Genomic DNA, 18,827 nt, shown 5'->3' with positions numbered 1-18,827 from the left:
ACTGAAAGCTGGGCTCTTCTACACTACTATTATTAGTTGTATAACTAGGTCATTATATCAATTTCTTTTCGTCTTTTGGATATATTTTCTTTTCTTGAACTTTAGGTCATTGTTTTTTCATCACTTCGTAACATTTTTTTATAAATAAAGTTGGGCTTGATCCTAATTTTTTCTAAAAAAGTATCATATTTTTTGGGGACATTTAGATACATAACACCTAATTCCTATGTATTTACTTATCTAATATCAAAACATTGATTTTTAATATTTATGCCACTCAAAAGCAATAAAAATTTCTATAATTTGAACTTTTAAATGTATGCTGGATATAAGAAGGTAAATAATATAATCAAAACTTTCAACTAAAATATCTGAGAAAATTGGTAAATCCGGGCCAAATCGTACCACCCCTTCTCGGCCAAACCCCCTCCGCCTTCACTCCTCCGCACTGGCAGCGACGATCAGAGCTATTGCAAGTAGTTTTCTGAAACCCTAGCACTCGAAATGGAACCCTCTAAGTCGAAGAGGAAGAGGGGCCGCAAATCCACGAAGCCTGTCGCGGAGACGATGGATCTGCAACTCCCATCGTCCTCCCTGGCAGCCGACGAGGCCCAGGTCTCGCCCGCCGACTCCTCGCCACCAACCACCTCCCGCCTACCTCGTGGCCGGCCGCGTAAGACTCGCCAAAACAGCATCCCTGAAGATGATGTCGCCGGCGGGGACAACAAACTGCAGCCTTCGTCTCTTAAACGCGGGCCGCATCACATCTTCTCGAGCAACGGCGAGCGCGCTGATTTGGTGATGGTATCCGCCGCAGGGGAGCCACCGCCGAGGTGGGACCAGGTTGTTAAGGCAGTTCCGTCCATGGACGCGGTGGTTAAAGTGTTCTGCGTGCACACGGAACCCAATTTTTCTCTGCCATGGCAGCGGAAGCGCCAGTACAGCTCGAGCAGCAGCGGGTTCATCATTGGAGGCAGGAGGGTGCTGACGAATGCACACTCGGTGGAGCATTATACGCAGGTTAAATTAAAGAAGAGGGGCTCTGATACGAAGTACTTGGCGACGGTGTTGGCAATTGGCACCGAGTGTGATATAGGTGAGCTCTGTTGCTTTTTGGAGCGGTGAAGGCAGCTGGTTTTTGCCCTATTTTTTATTTTGTTTCAGTTGTTGATTTAATGGACTGAATGGTTTTGTTTACTAAGGAACACCATTTGGTCGTTTTAATTGTTAGCCTTCACTTTGCATTCCATTACGTTACCTGAAACTAGGATATGGAGGAGTAAAATGTGGAAATCATTTAATATCTGGTTTTGCTGGTGCGTTTCTCATCTGTCCTTAATGGAAATGATGCCATGCCCAAATGGTGTTTGTCATGTGCTGAATACAACTACTTGAAAATTGCACGCTTTAAAAGGTAAGGTTCAGGTGATGGCTTTTCCATTATAGATTCTTGCCAACCTAGAATATATGACGAGTCTATCTGTGCTTAGAACAACAATATCAGTTTTGCTATGAATATTGCAGTTTGATGCAATAGGTGGAAATGGAATGATGATTTTTGATATCTCAGATAATGGATGCTAAGATAAGGAATTTAAAGTCAAGAAGAAAATGAAAAAAAAAATATAAAATATTGGAACATACCAAAAAAGTGTTTATTTTTAATGGTGATCTTATGCACAGAAATTGATTGAAGATTGAAGCAATGTTAGTAGGAAGGATAATCCATTAAAACCTATTATATGTTTTTCTTCACTAAACTTTCTTCTGTGACTTGTACAGAATGTTACATAAATTCCATTATATATTTTTTTAATAAAGAAAAAATGGCCTCTTTAAATTCAAGGAACTAATGCAAGATAGATTTATGAAGTTAGAATGTAATATATTTTAGTTTATTCATTTCCTGTAAAATTTTAGTGTATTGAGTACTATGATAATTGTGACCACATTGTAATTACAACTATTTTAAAAATTTTATTTAAAATGCTCATATACTGCAATTTAAATCGAAACAATATGAAAATGATGTGGGCGAGGAGAAGTCACTTCTTCTTTTGATTAGGTTGCTTGGATGCCAAAATGACTTAGAGAATGCTAAGGTGAACAATAGATAGAAATATTCTTTTTTTTTATGATATGTAGTTATCTTAGGTTTGGGGTTTTTAAATTATTTTAGCTTTACAATTTGGAATGGTGTTAGGGATTGGGTTTGGAATGACTTGTAGGATGGTTCTTAGGTAGTGTAGAAGGAAGATTGGAATTGTTGGTTTGTAAAAAAAGAATGGAACATATGCTATTTGAACCATCCAAATTGATGAACATAGATATTTTAGGGAATTTACATAAAACATAAATATAGGGAATGGCAAGAGAGTTTTTATTATGGTTTTGATTTCTAATTGAAGAGAGTAGTCTCTAATGGGAGAATACACTTCCAATTCTTAGAGAGAGAAAGTGTAATTCTAAATTAAGAAAGAGAGAAAAGAGGGGGATTTGTTAAGCAATGCATCGATCAATTGAGGAAGCCACCATTTTGTTCCGTTGAATTGCTCTTGGAATAGGCTTTCAAAGGGCCTTTAACTCCAATTACTTGCCATATATTGTTGGCTATTTTGAAATCGAAAAATAATTCAAAATTCATATGAATCTTAATAAAATAATAAAAATTTCTAAGGAACCATGAAATAACCTATTTATACAAAATTTTCATAATTTATGATCCATATAACCAAATCAACTTTTGAAAAGGCCATCAAATGGTTATGAATTATGGCTTTGATTGTCATTTTTATAATGGCTTGATTATGTGTAAAAGCTAGTTAATCCTCTCCATCAATTATTCAATTGTATTCAAAATTCTCCTTTGTAGAATTTTGATGATGATATTCATATAAGAGATCATGAGCAATTTATTTGAGCTTTTCATGTTTTGGCAAGTGATTTTTTTTTGTTGAACAATTACACCTTTAAATAAGATATTTTTATTTTTAAAACGCTCATCACTAATTCATATGGAATCTTAAGCTCAATTTATATGTTGTCGGAACTAATCGTAGCATATGAACGTAAGAAGGCTTTGGTGATACAATAACTTCTAATCAAGAAATTATCATTTTAAAAATTTTCATTTAATAAAATAGTTTTTGGTTTAACCTTTTTGTAGGCCTCCAAAGGTTTCTTAAATTTTAATTATGTTTTGTACTTTTCCAACTATCTTGAAATTAAGATAAAATTCAAAATTCAAATAAATCATAAAAAAATAATTTGGATTTTCCTTACAAAATCTAAAAATGACCGGATTAAATAAAGGTCTCATAATTTTTTTTACATGATAAAATGAAGTAAAAATAGAATTAAATGGCTGGGAAGCTTGACTTAATGTGTAGTAATGATGTTGGCTAGGTATAGTATAAAAGTGAGTGGATTGTCTCCATAAGTAACAAAATGCATTTTATATATACTGCTACATATATTAATTAAAGTAGTTTACTTAGTCAAATTTATTGCCCAACTTATTGAACTTCTTATACTGATAATAATTATCCAAAAAAAAAAAATAGTAAGTATAATGATGTCGATGACTCTCTAGTCTAGTTGTCATCTTTTTGTGTTGTTAAATTTTATGAATGCATATTATTTTAATATATTGTGGGATGATTTAATGCTAAATCTACATAGTTATTTTAAGCCTTCTCATCTTTCTTGCAATTAGAAGCTTGAACTTTATGTCATTCACCAATCAGTTTAATTAGTCTTTCTATGCAAGCATATGCATATTTATTGGCCTATTTTGCTGCTCTGAAAATCTAGGTGTAATGTTGTGATAATGATTATAATGGAAATATTGAATTACTTGTGAGTACAGGTATTTATATGCAACAAAGGACATCCGTAGCCTCTCCAATATCATAGCATCACTTGCTGCAACCAACTAATTAGAAGGTTTTGACTGATAGAAAAGGTGTAATTAGGTTCTTTCGTCATAGGCTCATATGCTTACATAAGGATTGCTGTCACGATTTCATAATGCTCATGAGTTAATAATCAATTATGGTCAGGTCATTCTATCATAATTCATTTTGATAGAATTATAACCCTAAATATTGTTGTTGATACTAATATTCTTAATGTTATAAGTGCTTATGCTCCTCAAGTAAGTTTATATATATGTTCAAAAGAAAAATTTTGGAATGACTTGGAAGAATTAATATAAAAGATATCTTTTGAAAAAAAGAAGTTTGATTTGAGGAGATTTAAATGAACATGTTGTTAGAGTGGTAGAAGATTTTAGAAATATTCATGTTGGCTACAATTTTGAGTGATTAATAAAGAATGTGGAATCATATTGGCTTTTGCTTTAGCTTATGATTTTATTATTGCTAATACTTTATTTACGCAAAGAGATGAATATATTATTATTTCTAAGAATAGATCTAATAAAACATGTTGATTATTTTTTTATGAGAAAAAGAGATCGTCAAGAATGTAAAGATTGCAAGGTCATTTTAAGTGAAAATTTAAGTACTCAACATTGATTATTAGTTTTGAATTTTAAGATTAAGAATTGTAAGATTAAAATTACAACGAAACATTGTCTTAGAATTAGATGAAGGCACTTAAAAGACACATATAAAAGTATTTTTATGAGCAAACTTTAAGATTTTAAGATATAGGATGTTCGTGAATAAGCTAATTCTTTGTGAGATAAACTAACAAGCACCATTAAACAATTGACAAATATGTACTTGGAGAATCAAAAGAAAAAAAAATAAATAAAAATAGTTGGCGGTGGAATAATAATATGAAAATAAAATAAAATATAAGAAGTTTTGTTGTAAAAATGAGGTTAAATACAAAAGCTTAGAGAATTTAGAAAAATATAAGGTGGCTTGTAGCGAGTCTAAGAGAATTATTTGTGTATTATTTTTCTAATGTGAGAGTCATACCCATCAATTTATCTTGTAATAATTTTCTATGAAATTGAAGAGGAATAATTATTTTCTCACTTCCAAAACCTACTTTGTATCAGAGCCACGATTCACTCTCAAAATTATGTTCAATACCGTTTAGCGTCTGTTCGGGAGTTCCACTTCGCTCTGTTTCTACCCCCAATTGTTACACACTATGTAGGCCTCAAATGTCCATTTAAGAGTTCCATCTGCGAGTTCTGATATGCCACTTGCTAGTTCTCTCTGGCGTCGGTTGGGAGATTCAACTCAAATGTCCTTCTTGGAATTTCGCCTGCATTTTCTGCCCCACCTTTCATGCTTTTTCTAAGTTCTGCTTGACTGCTGCTAGAATCGAACTCCTCACCACTTTCTATGGCTTCGACCACGAGCTGAGTCCGTACCAGAATCAAAGCGTCTTTCTTCTCCACCGCACGAGTGTCATTCATCTTAGAATTTGAAGATGTCGTACAGGTCAACAATGATGTAAAGTGTCTAGAAAATTTCTATCAAATTGAACAGCTCGAGTAATTTTGAAACCACATCACCTCTCCCTACAACCCTTCTCATGGTTGTATCGATCGGGTATTATTCGCATAACTCACCTCCTTATCTCATAGTTATAAAACTCAACAGGCATAACTACCTCAAATGGGCTCAATTCATAAAATTAGCGATTGAAGGGAGAGAAAAAATGGGGTGTTTTAACCTAAGATAATTAAAAACCAATTGTTGGCGATCCTGATATAAAAAAATGGTAGTCCGAAAATTTTTTGGTTATGACTTGGCTCATCAACTTTGTGGAACCTACCATAGGAAAGGACATCTATTCCTTACCACTGCTCGAGTATCTTGGAGGTTGTTCTAGATCTTTATTTAGACTTGGAGACTTCTTCCTAAAATCTTAAATTGAAAAATCAAATTTAAAATCAAAACAAAATGATCGCGATGTTACTATTTATTAAAACAAGTTAGTAGTATTATGACAAAAACTTGATTAATGTTATGTTGACATTTGAGATAATTCGAATGATTATGCTTTTCCACAGGAAAAAAAATAAAACAATCTAGTCTATATGTTACTAGTCGGCCTTAATTGGAGTTTAGAAGAAGTTTGATGTCGCATATTTGGTAGGAAACCCCTACGCCCCTACGCTCTATTCAAGAAAAACGCTCTATTCAAGAAAATTTTTTTTTTTTGAGGTTAGACGGAGAGAGTCAAGAAGAAAAATTATGTTATGAAACATTAATTTTTCTTGTAACATTGATCAGGAGAACTTAGCTCTTGTGTTAAAGGGGTCGACATTGGCAAGAAGGGCATAATACATCAATGTACAAGCATTGTAAAAAATCATGACACGAAGGAGGCATGTTGAAAACTTAATGGCAAACCTGCATACTGAAAATCAAAATTAAACCTTGTTCGAGCTTATCAAACCACTGTCGAAGAAGGGCCTTCTACTAACTCGACAGTCTTTTTCACCAAGGAGCAATTAGATCACTTGGTAAAATTGTTTCAATATCCAAAATTATCCCGACTCTGTCTTGCTCCTTCGTATAAAATAGAAACTCTTTAGCCACTTGTTTGTTAGGTGATATTCATAATTTTTCTCGTTCTTGGATAATTGATTGTGGTGCAACTGATCACATGACCGGTTGCTCTAAATTATTTTCCTTTTAGAGACCTTGTGCATGCAATAATAAGGTCAAAATTGTTGATGGCTCCCTCTCGGTAATTGCAGGGATATGAAATGTTACTCATTGTTTTTAACCGTTTGTGATGTTCTCCATATTTCATTAGTAAAATCAAGTTAACTTCTATCATTCTTGTTGCCAGTTTCAGGAACTTACCACATGGATGATGATTGTTAGTGATAAGAAAAATGATGGGCTCTACAGTTTTGATAATGTACGTGACTTGAATAGACAATATCGAAGTGCTGGTTTAAATTTTGTTACTTTTTAAAGATAATAAAATTATGTTATGGCATTATAAGTTATGGATCACTCTAGTTTTCAACATCTAAGATACTTGTTTCCTAAATTATAAAATTTGTTCTTATTTCAATGTGAAATTTGTTCGTTTGTTAAACATCATTATGCATTTTTTTCACAAATATACAAACTAACTACATAATTTACTCTAACTCATAGCGATATATGGGGTTTTTAGAAAAACCTTACACATTCTTGAAAAAAATGATTTGTAACTTTCACCGATGATCACACTAGGTTAAGTTGGGTTTATTTAATGAAAAAAATTGAAGTGTAAATACTTTTCAAAAATATTTAAATAAAAAAAAACACAATTTAAAAAAATCATTCCATATTTTGAAGCGATGCTAGTCGAGAGTATTTTAAAAATAGTTTCGGTCAATTTTTTCGAAAAAGAATTAATTCATTAAAACTCTTATGTTGACATTTCACGACAATATGGCGTGGTTGAAAGGAAAAACAAGCATTTATTGGAGGTAAATTGGGGTTTGCTATTTACTAATTAGGTGCCTTAATATTTTTAGGGTGAAATCGATCTTATTTCTACATTACTCATAAATAGAACACTCAATAAGGTTTTAAACTTTGAAACACCTTTTTATATTTTCAAAAATATTTTTTTCAAAAAATTGACTCTCATCTTCTTTACCTCTAAAGAAATTTGGGTGCACTGCTTTCATTCATATTCATAATCAAGAAAAATTTTAACCTTGGGCAAAAAAATGTATGTTTGTTGGTTATGCTCCTAAAGAAAAGGGGAATAATGGTTTGGTCTCAATTCTTAAAAAATGTATGTTATCGTGGATGTCATCATTTTTGAATTACAACCTTTTTTTTCACCCCATCTTCAATGGAGAACACAATAAAGATTTGAGTACTAAGTTTTATAATTTTCTTCAAATCTAAGACTCCCAAATTGGTGCATTCTTCATCTTAATTGTTTAACCTGAATTTTCAAATGATATTATATCAGGAGTGAGTGTGTCTACTGTTTAAGATATTGAAGTTTCTACAATGACATCTCATGATATTCATAACAAAGAAGGAACAGGAAAAAAAACTACGATAGTGGTACCGTTTGATATTGTTTACTTGTGACATAGGATAACTCACAAAAAGGTTCTACAAATCCTTTTGAATTGCTCAGAATCCATGAACCCGGGTAGTGTCCTCACTAATCCTTTACCCATATTATGTTCACCTCAACTTTGAGTTCTGAGCTTTCTAGTCTTGAATTTGAGCTTAGTTTGAATCTTGAATCAATTGAGTCTAACCTTCCCATTAGGGAAAGGTCTTGCACCTAACATCCATTGTCCCATTATGTGTCATATGAAAATCTCACTACTTTCTGTGATTTTATCTTACAATTGTCTTGTATGGAGATTGCTAGTACCGTGCAAGATGCTTTGACAATTCTTAAGTGGAATGAGGCTATTTTTTAGGAGATGAAAACTCTTGAAAAAAATAGCACGTGGGGATTGGTCGATCTACGTAGAGGAATGACAAGTGTTGGGTGCAAATTGGTTGTTTACAATCAAGTATATCCTGATGGCTCTCTTCAATGGTACAAGACTCGACTGGTTAGCAAAAGATTTAGTCAGACCTATAACATTGATTATTTAGAAACATTCGCCCCATTTGTAAAATAAAACTTTGTAAGGGTTATTATGTCACTTGCATCTAATATTGACTGGACTCTACAACAGTTGGATATAATGAATGTCTTCCTCAATGGGAATTTGGAGGAAGAAGTGTATATGGATGCACCTCCAGGATTTATTGAGAAGTTTAATACAAAAGTGTGTAAACTAAAAAAATCTTTATGTGGGTGGAAACAGTCATCAAGAGCGTGGTTTGAGAAATTTACACTATTTGTAAAAGGTAAGGAGTGTACTCAAGAGCAAGGAGATTATACAATGTTCGTCAGACATTCAAATTATGGGAAGATAGTCATATTGATTGTGTATGAAAATGAAATTTTTCTAACCATGAATAATGCATATGATATTAACCGTTTGATGACTTTCCTTTTATATATCTTAAAATCAAAGACTTTGAACCTTTGAGGTATTTTCTTGGCATGGAGGTTGCTCAATCGAAGAAAGGAATTATTGTCTCCGAATGAAAGTATATTTTTGTTCTTCTCAAGGAAACTAGTACGAGTGGGTGTAGACCCACTGTCACTCCAATTAATCCTAATCTAAAACTGGGAGATGGGAAGGAATGTGCTACAATGATTACAATTAGGTATCAAAAATTGGCGGGGAAGTTGATACACTTATTGTATGTTTGACCATATATTTCCTTTGCTGTGAGTTTGGTAAGCCAATTCATGCACTTGCCCTATGAGAAACACCTTAAAACAGCCAATAAATTCTCATATATCTAACAATTACACTAGATAAAGGCTTGCTCTTTCCGAAGACCATACAAAGAGCTGTAGTTCCCGATAAGAGCAATAAATTACACTAGATTATGACCTTGCTCATATCTAGTGAAATGATGCTTGCTCTTTCGGAAAGGGCTGCAGTTCCCGATAAGACCACAACATCATTTCACTAGATAAAGGCTTGCTCTTGCCAATAAATTCTCATATATCTAACAATTACACTAGATTATGACATACCGATAAGAGCTGCAGTTCCAATAAATTCTCATATATCTAACAATTACACTAGCCAATATACATGGAGGCGTACGTTGATGTAGATTGGGACTCAGTTATTCACAGGCGATCAATTTATGGATATTACACCTATGTGTGGGGAAACTTGGTTAATGGAGAAGTAAGAAATAGAATATTGTTGCTAGGAGTAGATTTGAGGCTTAATATAGAGATTTGGCTAATGGAGTATGTGAGATGTTATGGTTGAAAGGAATTATGGAAGAGCTGCAGTTCCCGATAAGCATGCTAGTGAAATGATGTTTTGGCAATAAATCACCCATAAGTATTTCAGAAAATCCAGCGCAACATGATTGCACAAAGCATGTGGAGATTGACATGCACTTCTTAAAAGAGAAGATTGATTGTAGAACTATTTGCATGTCATTTATCTCTATTATCCAATAAGTGGCACTTATCTTCACCAAATGAATATTCAGGCTTAATATTGAGCTTCTTATAAGTTGGGCATGATTGATATTTGTGCCCCTACTTGGGAGGGGTGTTGGATTTTTATGAAGTTTTTATTTTAGTATATTCTATTATTAGATATTTTGAATTTCTAGAGTGTTGCATTATTAGTATGTCATAATTTTTGTTTCTTTCTTTTACCATGAGGAGTTATGGCTGATTTTATTATTTTCCTAATGTGGGGGCCATCCCCCTCTATCAATCTTGTAATCGCTTTCTATGAAATTGAAGAGGAATGATTATTTTCTCCATTCCAAAAACAACAGTCCAATAGAGAGAGTCTTGTTTCTTTCGTATGTGCTATTGTTTTTTTGTTATTCTCAATGACGTCAACTAGTAAAAGCTTTGTTCTATTTGAAGGCTTTCATGAAATTTTTTTTATATATTTCATGAATTAAAATTTCTTATTTTACTTATTTTTTGAAGTGGTTGACTGCCGTCTGTATTGTCATGTATCTTATACATTTTGCTCATTATCCAATTTTAAATTTTGCCATTGAATTTCGTGTCTAAAGGGATGGAATCTAACTTCTAACAATATTTTAGATTTTGATTATGGGAAAGGACAACTTCGAACAAGCAACTGTAGTTTTCTTTCTCTATAGATAATTAGAAAACTTTTCTATGATCTTAAATTTAATTGTTTCTTCATACCAAGTTAACTTTTACTTCCCTTCTATCTTGATGGAATGATATTTTTCGATCATTTTCTTAAATTTTTTCAACTTTTCTATTTTTTGATGAATTTTGCTGCAGATGATTCTCCCTTCATCTGAATTGGTGTTGGTGGAGTAGATGTTGGTAGTGCCAACTTAGAATCAAGAGATTCGTAGGAAGCAATCATTGTATTCTTTTTTTCCTTTATTGTGATCATTTGATTAGCCATCTCATATTGAGAAAGCTTTCAATTATCTATAATCTCTCTTCCTAGCCATAGTCCTCAAACTCTATAGAGTCACTAAGAGTATCCTTCTCTGTCCTCAATGCAATTGCAACCATGTTTTTTCCCCCTATAGGTTAGAATTAATGCTTTGTACAAAATTGTTAAACTGTAAGAATTTTCCAGAAAAAGGGTGATTTGATGCAATCTCTTTAATGTGATGAAGATAATCTGCAATTAGGGAAATAGTTGAGTTTTATTAGAAAACTGTTATTTGATTTTTTTTTCCTTTTGGTTGTTATTGTGTCTGTGGTTGCTACAGTGGACACATTGTTGCTACGATGCCTATGCAAAGAGGATGAGAGAAATATTTTGGCCGAGATGAAATCACTTAATATCACAACAAGCTAATAGCATGAATTAATTTAAATTTGATCATATTTTTTCCTAAATTAATTGTATCAAAAAAAGAAAAACCTTATTCCGAACTCGACGTTTTAGCACTAGCCATATCCTTCCTAAACTAACTTCACAGAAGCAAATTCAAAATATTAAAATTTTTAAAACTAGTTGAAAATTCATAATTCATTTTTATCTTGTTGTCCTTATCATCATCCAATGTGTCAAATTTATTACCTTCATATTTTGACGATTAGATATTTGATTTATGATCCTTTTTTATTTATGGACATTTGATGACTTAATCTTCCTAACCTAGATTGTGATCTAGAAACTTTTTTTACTAAGATCTTCTTAATCGATAGATGCATTTGATTGTAAGGGTATCCTAGTCATAAAGATTTCACGTCGAAGAATATCCATTACATTATCTGACCCAAGCCAATTAACCTTCTTAAAAAGGAAGCATTTTTAATTTAATAATATACAGGAATATCCTGCATTTTCAAAAATCATTTGTTAAATTTGATGAAAATAGAAGACTTATCATTTACAATATAATGACAAGAAAACATTGAAAATAGTCATGATAACACTACCAAATTTAGCTGATGAATTATTTACGCACTCTCTCATAATTGTAAGTTTTTTATTGTAATGTCACAAGTTCATAAAAATAACACTTTTCTTCTCCTTTATGAAACCATCTTTTTTTTAATACTGGGGGAGCCAGATTATTGTAAATGCCATATTTCACTTTCTCATACTGATATTTTCATTATTTTGACAGCCATGCTGACAGTAAGTGATGATGAATTCTGGGAGGGAGTTTCCCCAGTGGAGTTTGGTTCTCTGCCTGCACTCCAAGATGCTGTTACTGTTGTTGGGTACCCGATTGGAGGAGACACCATCTCTGTTACCAGTGGTGTTGTGTCACGTATGGAGATCTTATCATATGTTCATGGCTCAACTGAGCTATTGGGCTTGCAGGTTAAGCTACTGAATTATGGGTTTTATTTATGATACCAGACCCCAAAAATTGAAGGTTCATCACTTGCTGGTCCACAAGTTATAAATTTTTTGTTCTTGGACCTTAAGGCTGTTTTTTATTTTTTTTGGATCTATTCAATTTTGAATTTCATCAATGAACTTTAAAATTATCGAAATGCTTGGTGCCGTAACACTGTTTCTAGGTCCCGAGCTCTTAATACTTTGTCAAATCGGTCCCATCTTCCTTTATCTACTCTCACATCACTCTACTTTTGCTACCCATGCATCGAAGTTGGATTGGGGTGAGAAAAGGATGGGTATATCCGCTCTATTCTCCATTCATCTCTTCTCCTATCTCCTCCTCTCCTAGTATCTATAAAGAGGATGGGGCGGCAGAGGCTAGCTCCCTCTTTCCTAAATACATCTACCACTCTGCCCCTCCCTTCCTCCTCCCCGCCAAAGTTTACTCAACTAGTTCAAACTAAAATTTGATTAGCATGTGTAAGGTGTTGCTAGCACACTTCTTTCTGTTCGTCTCTCTCTCTCCATATCTTTTCAACACTACCGTTTTCCTCCATATGCCCATTTAGTTAACATCTGAGCTTCATGGCAGCATTATTTTTTAGTTTGATCCACTTAAAAAGCCTTTAATCTTTTTATTCCGTTACAGATAGATGCAGCCATAAACTCTGGAAATTCTGGTGGTCCTGCATTAAATGATAAGGGCAAATGTGTTGGTATAGCATTTCAATCCCTTAAACATGAAGATGTGGAAAATATTGGCTATGTCATCCCAACTCCTGTCATTTTGCATTTCATTAATGATTATGAAAAATCAAGCGAGTATACAGGTATTGCCCAATTGATAATAAAGAGTTTAATGTATTATGTTTTTATTTGTACTCGCATTTTGATTTTGTTCTCTGCTGGGGTTTTGTTGCTATAAGAATGTTGTGTTTCTATAGACAATTGCCTACAAATTATAATAAATGCTATTGTGTTTTACCATTCCTTTTTTACCATAATATGCCGTTCTTTTGCATTGCAGATTACGGTTATACTTTATCTCTACACCTGCTATTTAATGTTTGCAGTGTCGCATATACACAAAAAACCTATTTTTATTTTGCATTTTGCAAATTTTTAGCATCATGTTGCGTATGGCCGATTTGTTGCAGGATCTGTGCACTACTTTAATTTCCTTTTTATTGATTTTTTGTCCAAGCTGGATAGGAAGAAGCAATGAATGCTCACTAAGGTGCCATGACCTGTATTTATGTTTTATGCCACTGATCCATTTGGTATATGTATTGCATTAAGTCTTTTAGCCAAGTTTTGAAATAATTTGATGCAGCTGCCTTTAAATTATTTCTGTCTAATCTTCTGGGATCAATATAGGAACTGTTTTCTTCCTAACAAGATAATCTCCTTTCTCTAGGTTTTCCCATACTTGGGATTGAATGGCAAAAGATGGAAAACCCGGATCTGCGGAAGGCGATGGGGATGACACCTGATCAGAAGGGTGTTCGCATTCGTAGAGTAGAACCTACATCACCGGAGTCGGAATTTTTGAAACCATCTGACATTCTTTTGAGCTTTGACGGAGTTGACATTGCTAATGATGGAACTGGTAAATCACTGCATACTATGAGTTATTAATTTTCTTTGTTGAACTCAATTTATCGGTCCTTTTAGTGCTTTCTTTAGGAAATGCTCTGTGTATTGAGTCCAAAACATTTATCTAATTGCTTAATTTTTATTGTGCTCTGGTTCTTTAAGTTTTATAAGGGTGCTTTGTATTATTGCACTTCCAACATTTATCTATTAGATGCTATTTTTCTCATCTTTTCCTGATCGAATGGATATGCTGACTTCACTATCTTCTGCCATCATTCTCTGCAAATGAGAAATTATAATCAACAAATATTGTGGCTGTTTCCTTTTGTTTGATTCACCTGCAGTTTGGTGGATTTGTTTTGATATTCAAATGCGTATTTTTGGGGAACAAGATGAAGGAGAAATTGGACCATTTACCCCTCTTGATTAGAGTTATCCCAACCATGTGAGATTTACTTTATGAATCCTTCATTAATTAATATGTTTCTTTTGTTTGATTTTAATTGTGGCTTAGCTCATATATTTTCATAACTTCAAAGGCGTTGCATTTGGCATAGTTTCTTTTTCCCGTCTAGTCCTTTTAGATCAATTTTTTTCTGCAAAGTACATACTTGATTCTTCTCTAGCGTTGCCTGTTATCTTATCCCGAAATTGAAACATAAAGAATAATCCTTGATTATTTTGGATAAAAGCTGCATGCAACATATGCATGACATTGGGGTTCCTGGTTGTTTTCCTGGCTGAACTGGACCGGTTCTGCTGGGTTTCAGACGGGATGGAATTAGGGTCGGCCAACCATAGGAAAGAGGGTTTCCTCCCAAATAAGAAGGGGTCCCATCTCTCCTAGCTATCTATTAGTATTTGTGTGTTTTTTGGTTTTAGAGTTTAGTTGTTATTGAATTTTCTATCGGGACATATTTCGGCATCCCAAGTAATTCCTTCTAGGGCTGTATCCAAGGATAAGTGGTGCTCCAGCTATATCTCGTTCCGAGATTGTGATTATCCTCAAGTTTCCATCCTCCGCAACTCTCTCCCCCTCCACTGCCGCTGTAGTTGCCGCAACCATCCCAAGTACAACACCTTTGCTTTCTTGCAGCCACCATAACCTCCCCCATATCACTCGGTCATCCTACCTCACACTCTAACTGCAACTTCTAGCCGCCAATCAACCATCACCCTACTGTAGCTTTCCCTGTGGCTTGCTCTTAGTCCCACGACAACCAACGCCCCCATCTCCCATCCTTACCAGGGGTGTCAATACGGGTCCGTGGGTCGAGTTCGGGTTCGTCCCGAAAATGACCCAACCTGAATAGGGTCAACCCGAACCCGATCCAAATAATAAATGGGGCGAAAACTAAGGCCCGAACGGGGCAAAAACTAAGACCCGAACCCGAGCTTGACCCGCTAACCCGAACTTGACCTGAAATTTCGTGTTTATTTGGGTTATATTTGGGTTTTGGAGTTTAACCTGAACCCGACCTGAATAATAAACTAGTCTAAATCTCTGACCTGAACTCGACTCGAAAAATATTTGAGTCAAACTTAACCTAAATTTTTCGAGTTGAGTTTGAGTCGTGTTGGCGCGTCGAGTCACTTTTTGACACCCCTAATCCTTTCCACTGTATGTGTCCTACCGATGTCCCCACTACTTGGCCTTCCCAACCGTAAGTCTTCTGCTACCTAATGTCTCCCAAGACAGACAACTCCTTCCCCACACTTCTCTATCACAACACACTTACCCTCATCGACTGCCCCACTGTTGTCTTTTACTGCACCCTCTTAGAACCTGCCTCCCTATTTTCAATCCATCGAACAAACAATCACGTCAACCTAAGCCTAAATTTGGATTTTTGTTGTGTTTTTCATTATTATCTAGTCTTGAGTGTGTGAGTTGTAACCTCTATTTGACTTCAATAATAATGTGAGTTGTAACCTCTATTTGACTTCAATAATAAAGTTACATTTCTGTTGTTGTTAGGGTTAAGTTGTAATAGAGAAAATACCTACTAATATTTATGTCTATTTTTTGGATTTAGGGTTCAGTTTTTGTTGAGTTTTCTGTCAAGATAGCCGTCGGCGTCTCAAGTTCTATCTTCTAGGATTGTATTTAGGGACGAATGGTACTCTGGATGTATCTCATTCCGAGGTGGTGATTATCCTCTACTTTCCAATCTATGCAACTTTCCCACCGCCTCCACCACCGCCACCGCCGCTATAACTGCTGCGGCCATCCCAAGTACAAAACATTTGTTGTTGCTGCAGCCACCACAACCTCCCACCTGTCTCCCGATTATCCTACCTCACACCCTGCATGCAATTTCCAACCATCAATCAGCCATCACCCTACCGTAGCTTTCCTGTGAACTCTATACAGTCCCACGACAATCAGCTCCCCCACCACCCAACCTTCCCACCTTAAGTCCCCTGCTACATGTTGTCTCCCATGACATGCAAGTCCTTCCCCACCATCTTTCCTATCACAACATGCTTACTCTCATCAGTTGCCCCGCTGCCACCTTTCACCGGCCCCTCCTACAACCAACCTCCATACTTCCAATCCATCGAACCAACCACCACATTGAACTAAGCCCTAATTTGGGCTTGTGCTATGTTTTTTGTTTTTTCCTAGTTCTAAGTGTGTGAGTTGTAACCTCTATTTGAATTGAGTAATAAAAGTTGCTTTTCATTGTCATTCGGGTTGACTCCGGTATCAATTCATGAACAGTATCAGTTAACATAATCATTTTAAAATTGTCATGGAGTCCAACTCTAAACTAGCAAAATCAGATGACCTCTTGTGCTTCATTCATGATCAATGCATATTTTGAAAGAAGCTTTGATGATAAGAAAAAATTAAATTTTATTGCTATTATTTTTCATCTGTGGAGATACCATGTTACTTGTTCAAGAATGTTCATCAACATGTCACAGACTAACTTATCTTAAGTCTCCTGTGCGGTTTCAGCACTCTTCATGGCACTAAATCAGCTTAACCCTCACAACGCTTGAACTTATAAGCACAAAATACTCTAGTAAGAAGAAGGAGGAGAAGCATTGAAGAAAGAAACATTTCACCAAGAAAGAGTGATTATAGCACTTGAATGCTTGAGAACTTTGGATGGTTCTTGGATGGATACAGATGAGGGGGGGGACTCCTATTTATAATCCTCTCCAAGACTAAGGGAACTTTCTAAATTACATTAGAATATGTTGATTTCTAGATAGTTCTACATTATTCTTTACTTATACATGATTCAAACTTTTCAAAATATTCTAGGGTTCTCTTCAAGCTTGCTTCTTTCAGCATATTTCTGGAATTATGTGGAACCTTTTAGAATTCTTTGAAATATTCTCTTATTTTTTCTAATTTTTTTTAGAATGTTGTGGAATCTTTTAGTGTCTCTTGGATTGCTCTCTTCATTCTAATCTTCTCTAAAATCTTTCTTTCTCATGGTTAGCTTGCCTTTTTTTTTAAGATTGCGAAGTGTGATTCTTCCCCACTTAAGCTCGCAATGCTTTCTTTGCGGCTTCCACTTGATACCGCGAGTTTTTTTTTTTTTTTAATGTCTTCATGTCTCATTTTCTTGTCTGCTCATTTTTTAGTTCTTCTTATGGTCTCACGCAATGACACTCGAACCAGCTCCATTTGCTTTCTTACAGACTTGACAAACTTGAAAGGTATTGGGTTTTCCCCTTTATAACTGGTTCTATGGGGGGAGGGGTGACATGCAATAAAATTTCATGGCTAGCGACTCAGTCCTTGACTCCAGCCCAATCTTATGATTTTTCTCCCTTTTAGTGGTAGTTCTTTTGGTAATTTTGGTGAAACATTTTTAAATTCTTCAAGTACCGCCACCACTTCCCTTAAAGTAGTCTTTTTTCACGTTTGTGTGAGTCTAGTTTGGCAATGGAATTTTTAACTGAAGGTCTTCCTAGGATACCAAGAACGATACCAAGGACGATGACACTGTGTAATGTTAAATACATGTATATGTGTAGGTAAGCCTGTTTTTCCTGCTTGCTTGCTTTCCCTGCTGCATGTTCAATTCAAGTTCAATCATTCGGTCAGGATTGTCCTCAGAGGAAGAAGGCCATGGAGCCAACTTGGGATGTGGATGATAATTCTCAACTATGCTATAGATCATTCGAGCTGTAGTTATAATTAAGTTCTCATTCATGCGAAGTTAATTTTCATTTTCTTCCTCTTATGCCATGCTTTAGACTCTTTTCCTTAGTAGGCATTTTAAGCATAAATTTAGGTGCGGTTATCATTAAGTAAACTCATTTGCTTACTAATCTAAGTTTGAAACAGATGTCCGATTTCTATTTATTCTGGGATTTCAGTGTCTGCTCTAGTTTCTTAGAAGCAATACTCTTATTTGCTATTATAATACTATTAGTTTAATCCCAAAGTTTTTGGAAGTTCTGCCTGAAGATCAAGAGCTTGTCAAATAGCAAATACATGCATGCTTCTACTCCGAGAAAAAAAAAATGCATAATTTTCTGACTTGCTTTCTGTTGTGATCTTTAGTTCCTTTCAGGCATGGTGAGCGCATTGGATTTAGTTACCTTGTTTCACAGAAGTATACTGGAGAGACTGCTTTAATCAAAGTATTACGCAAAGCTAAGGTTCATGAGTTTAAGATGAGACTTGCGACCCACAAGAAGCTTGTTCCAGCTCACATAAAGGGCAGACCTCCATCATATTACATAATTGCTGGGTTTGTTTTCACGGCCATATCAGTTCCATATCTTCGTTCTGAGGTGCCCATTTTGACTTGATAAGCTTATCCTCTCAATTATTGATTTATTTGTTGGAACATTGGGAGTAGATTTATATCTGCAGGATATATATATATATATA

At 34.9% G+C, this 18,827-nt stretch overlaps 1 protein-coding gene across 1 annotated transcript in view; it reads left to right on the top strand.

Annotated features, from left to right (window-relative positions):
• The first annotated feature begins 371 nt into the window (after positions 1-371).
• LOC110036911 (protease Do-like 9) overlaps positions 372-18,827 on the top strand; it is a 24,989-nt gene continuing 6,533 nt past the window's right edge. Inside the window, exons 1-5 of the mRNA XM_020741462.1 lie at positions 372-1,096; positions 12,147-12,346; positions 13,017-13,197; positions 13,785-13,976; positions 18,495-18,727. Coding sequence (XP_020597121.1) covers positions 505-1,096; positions 12,147-12,346; positions 13,017-13,197; positions 13,785-13,976; positions 18,495-18,727 — 1,398 coding nt within the window. The 5' untranslated portion in view covers positions 372-504. The remainder of the gene's footprint in view (positions 1,097-12,146; positions 12,347-13,016; positions 13,198-13,784; positions 13,977-18,494; positions 18,728-18,827) is intronic.

This window comes from Phalaenopsis equestris, unplaced genomic scaffold, assembly GCF_001263595.1.
Source record: "Phalaenopsis equestris unplaced genomic scaffold, ASM126359v1 Scaffold212537, whole genome shotgun sequence".
Lineage (NCBI taxonomy): Eukaryota > Viridiplantae > Streptophyta > Magnoliopsida > Asparagales > Orchidaceae > Phalaenopsis > Phalaenopsis equestris.
This window is presented reverse-complemented; position numbering and strand designations above follow the sequence as displayed.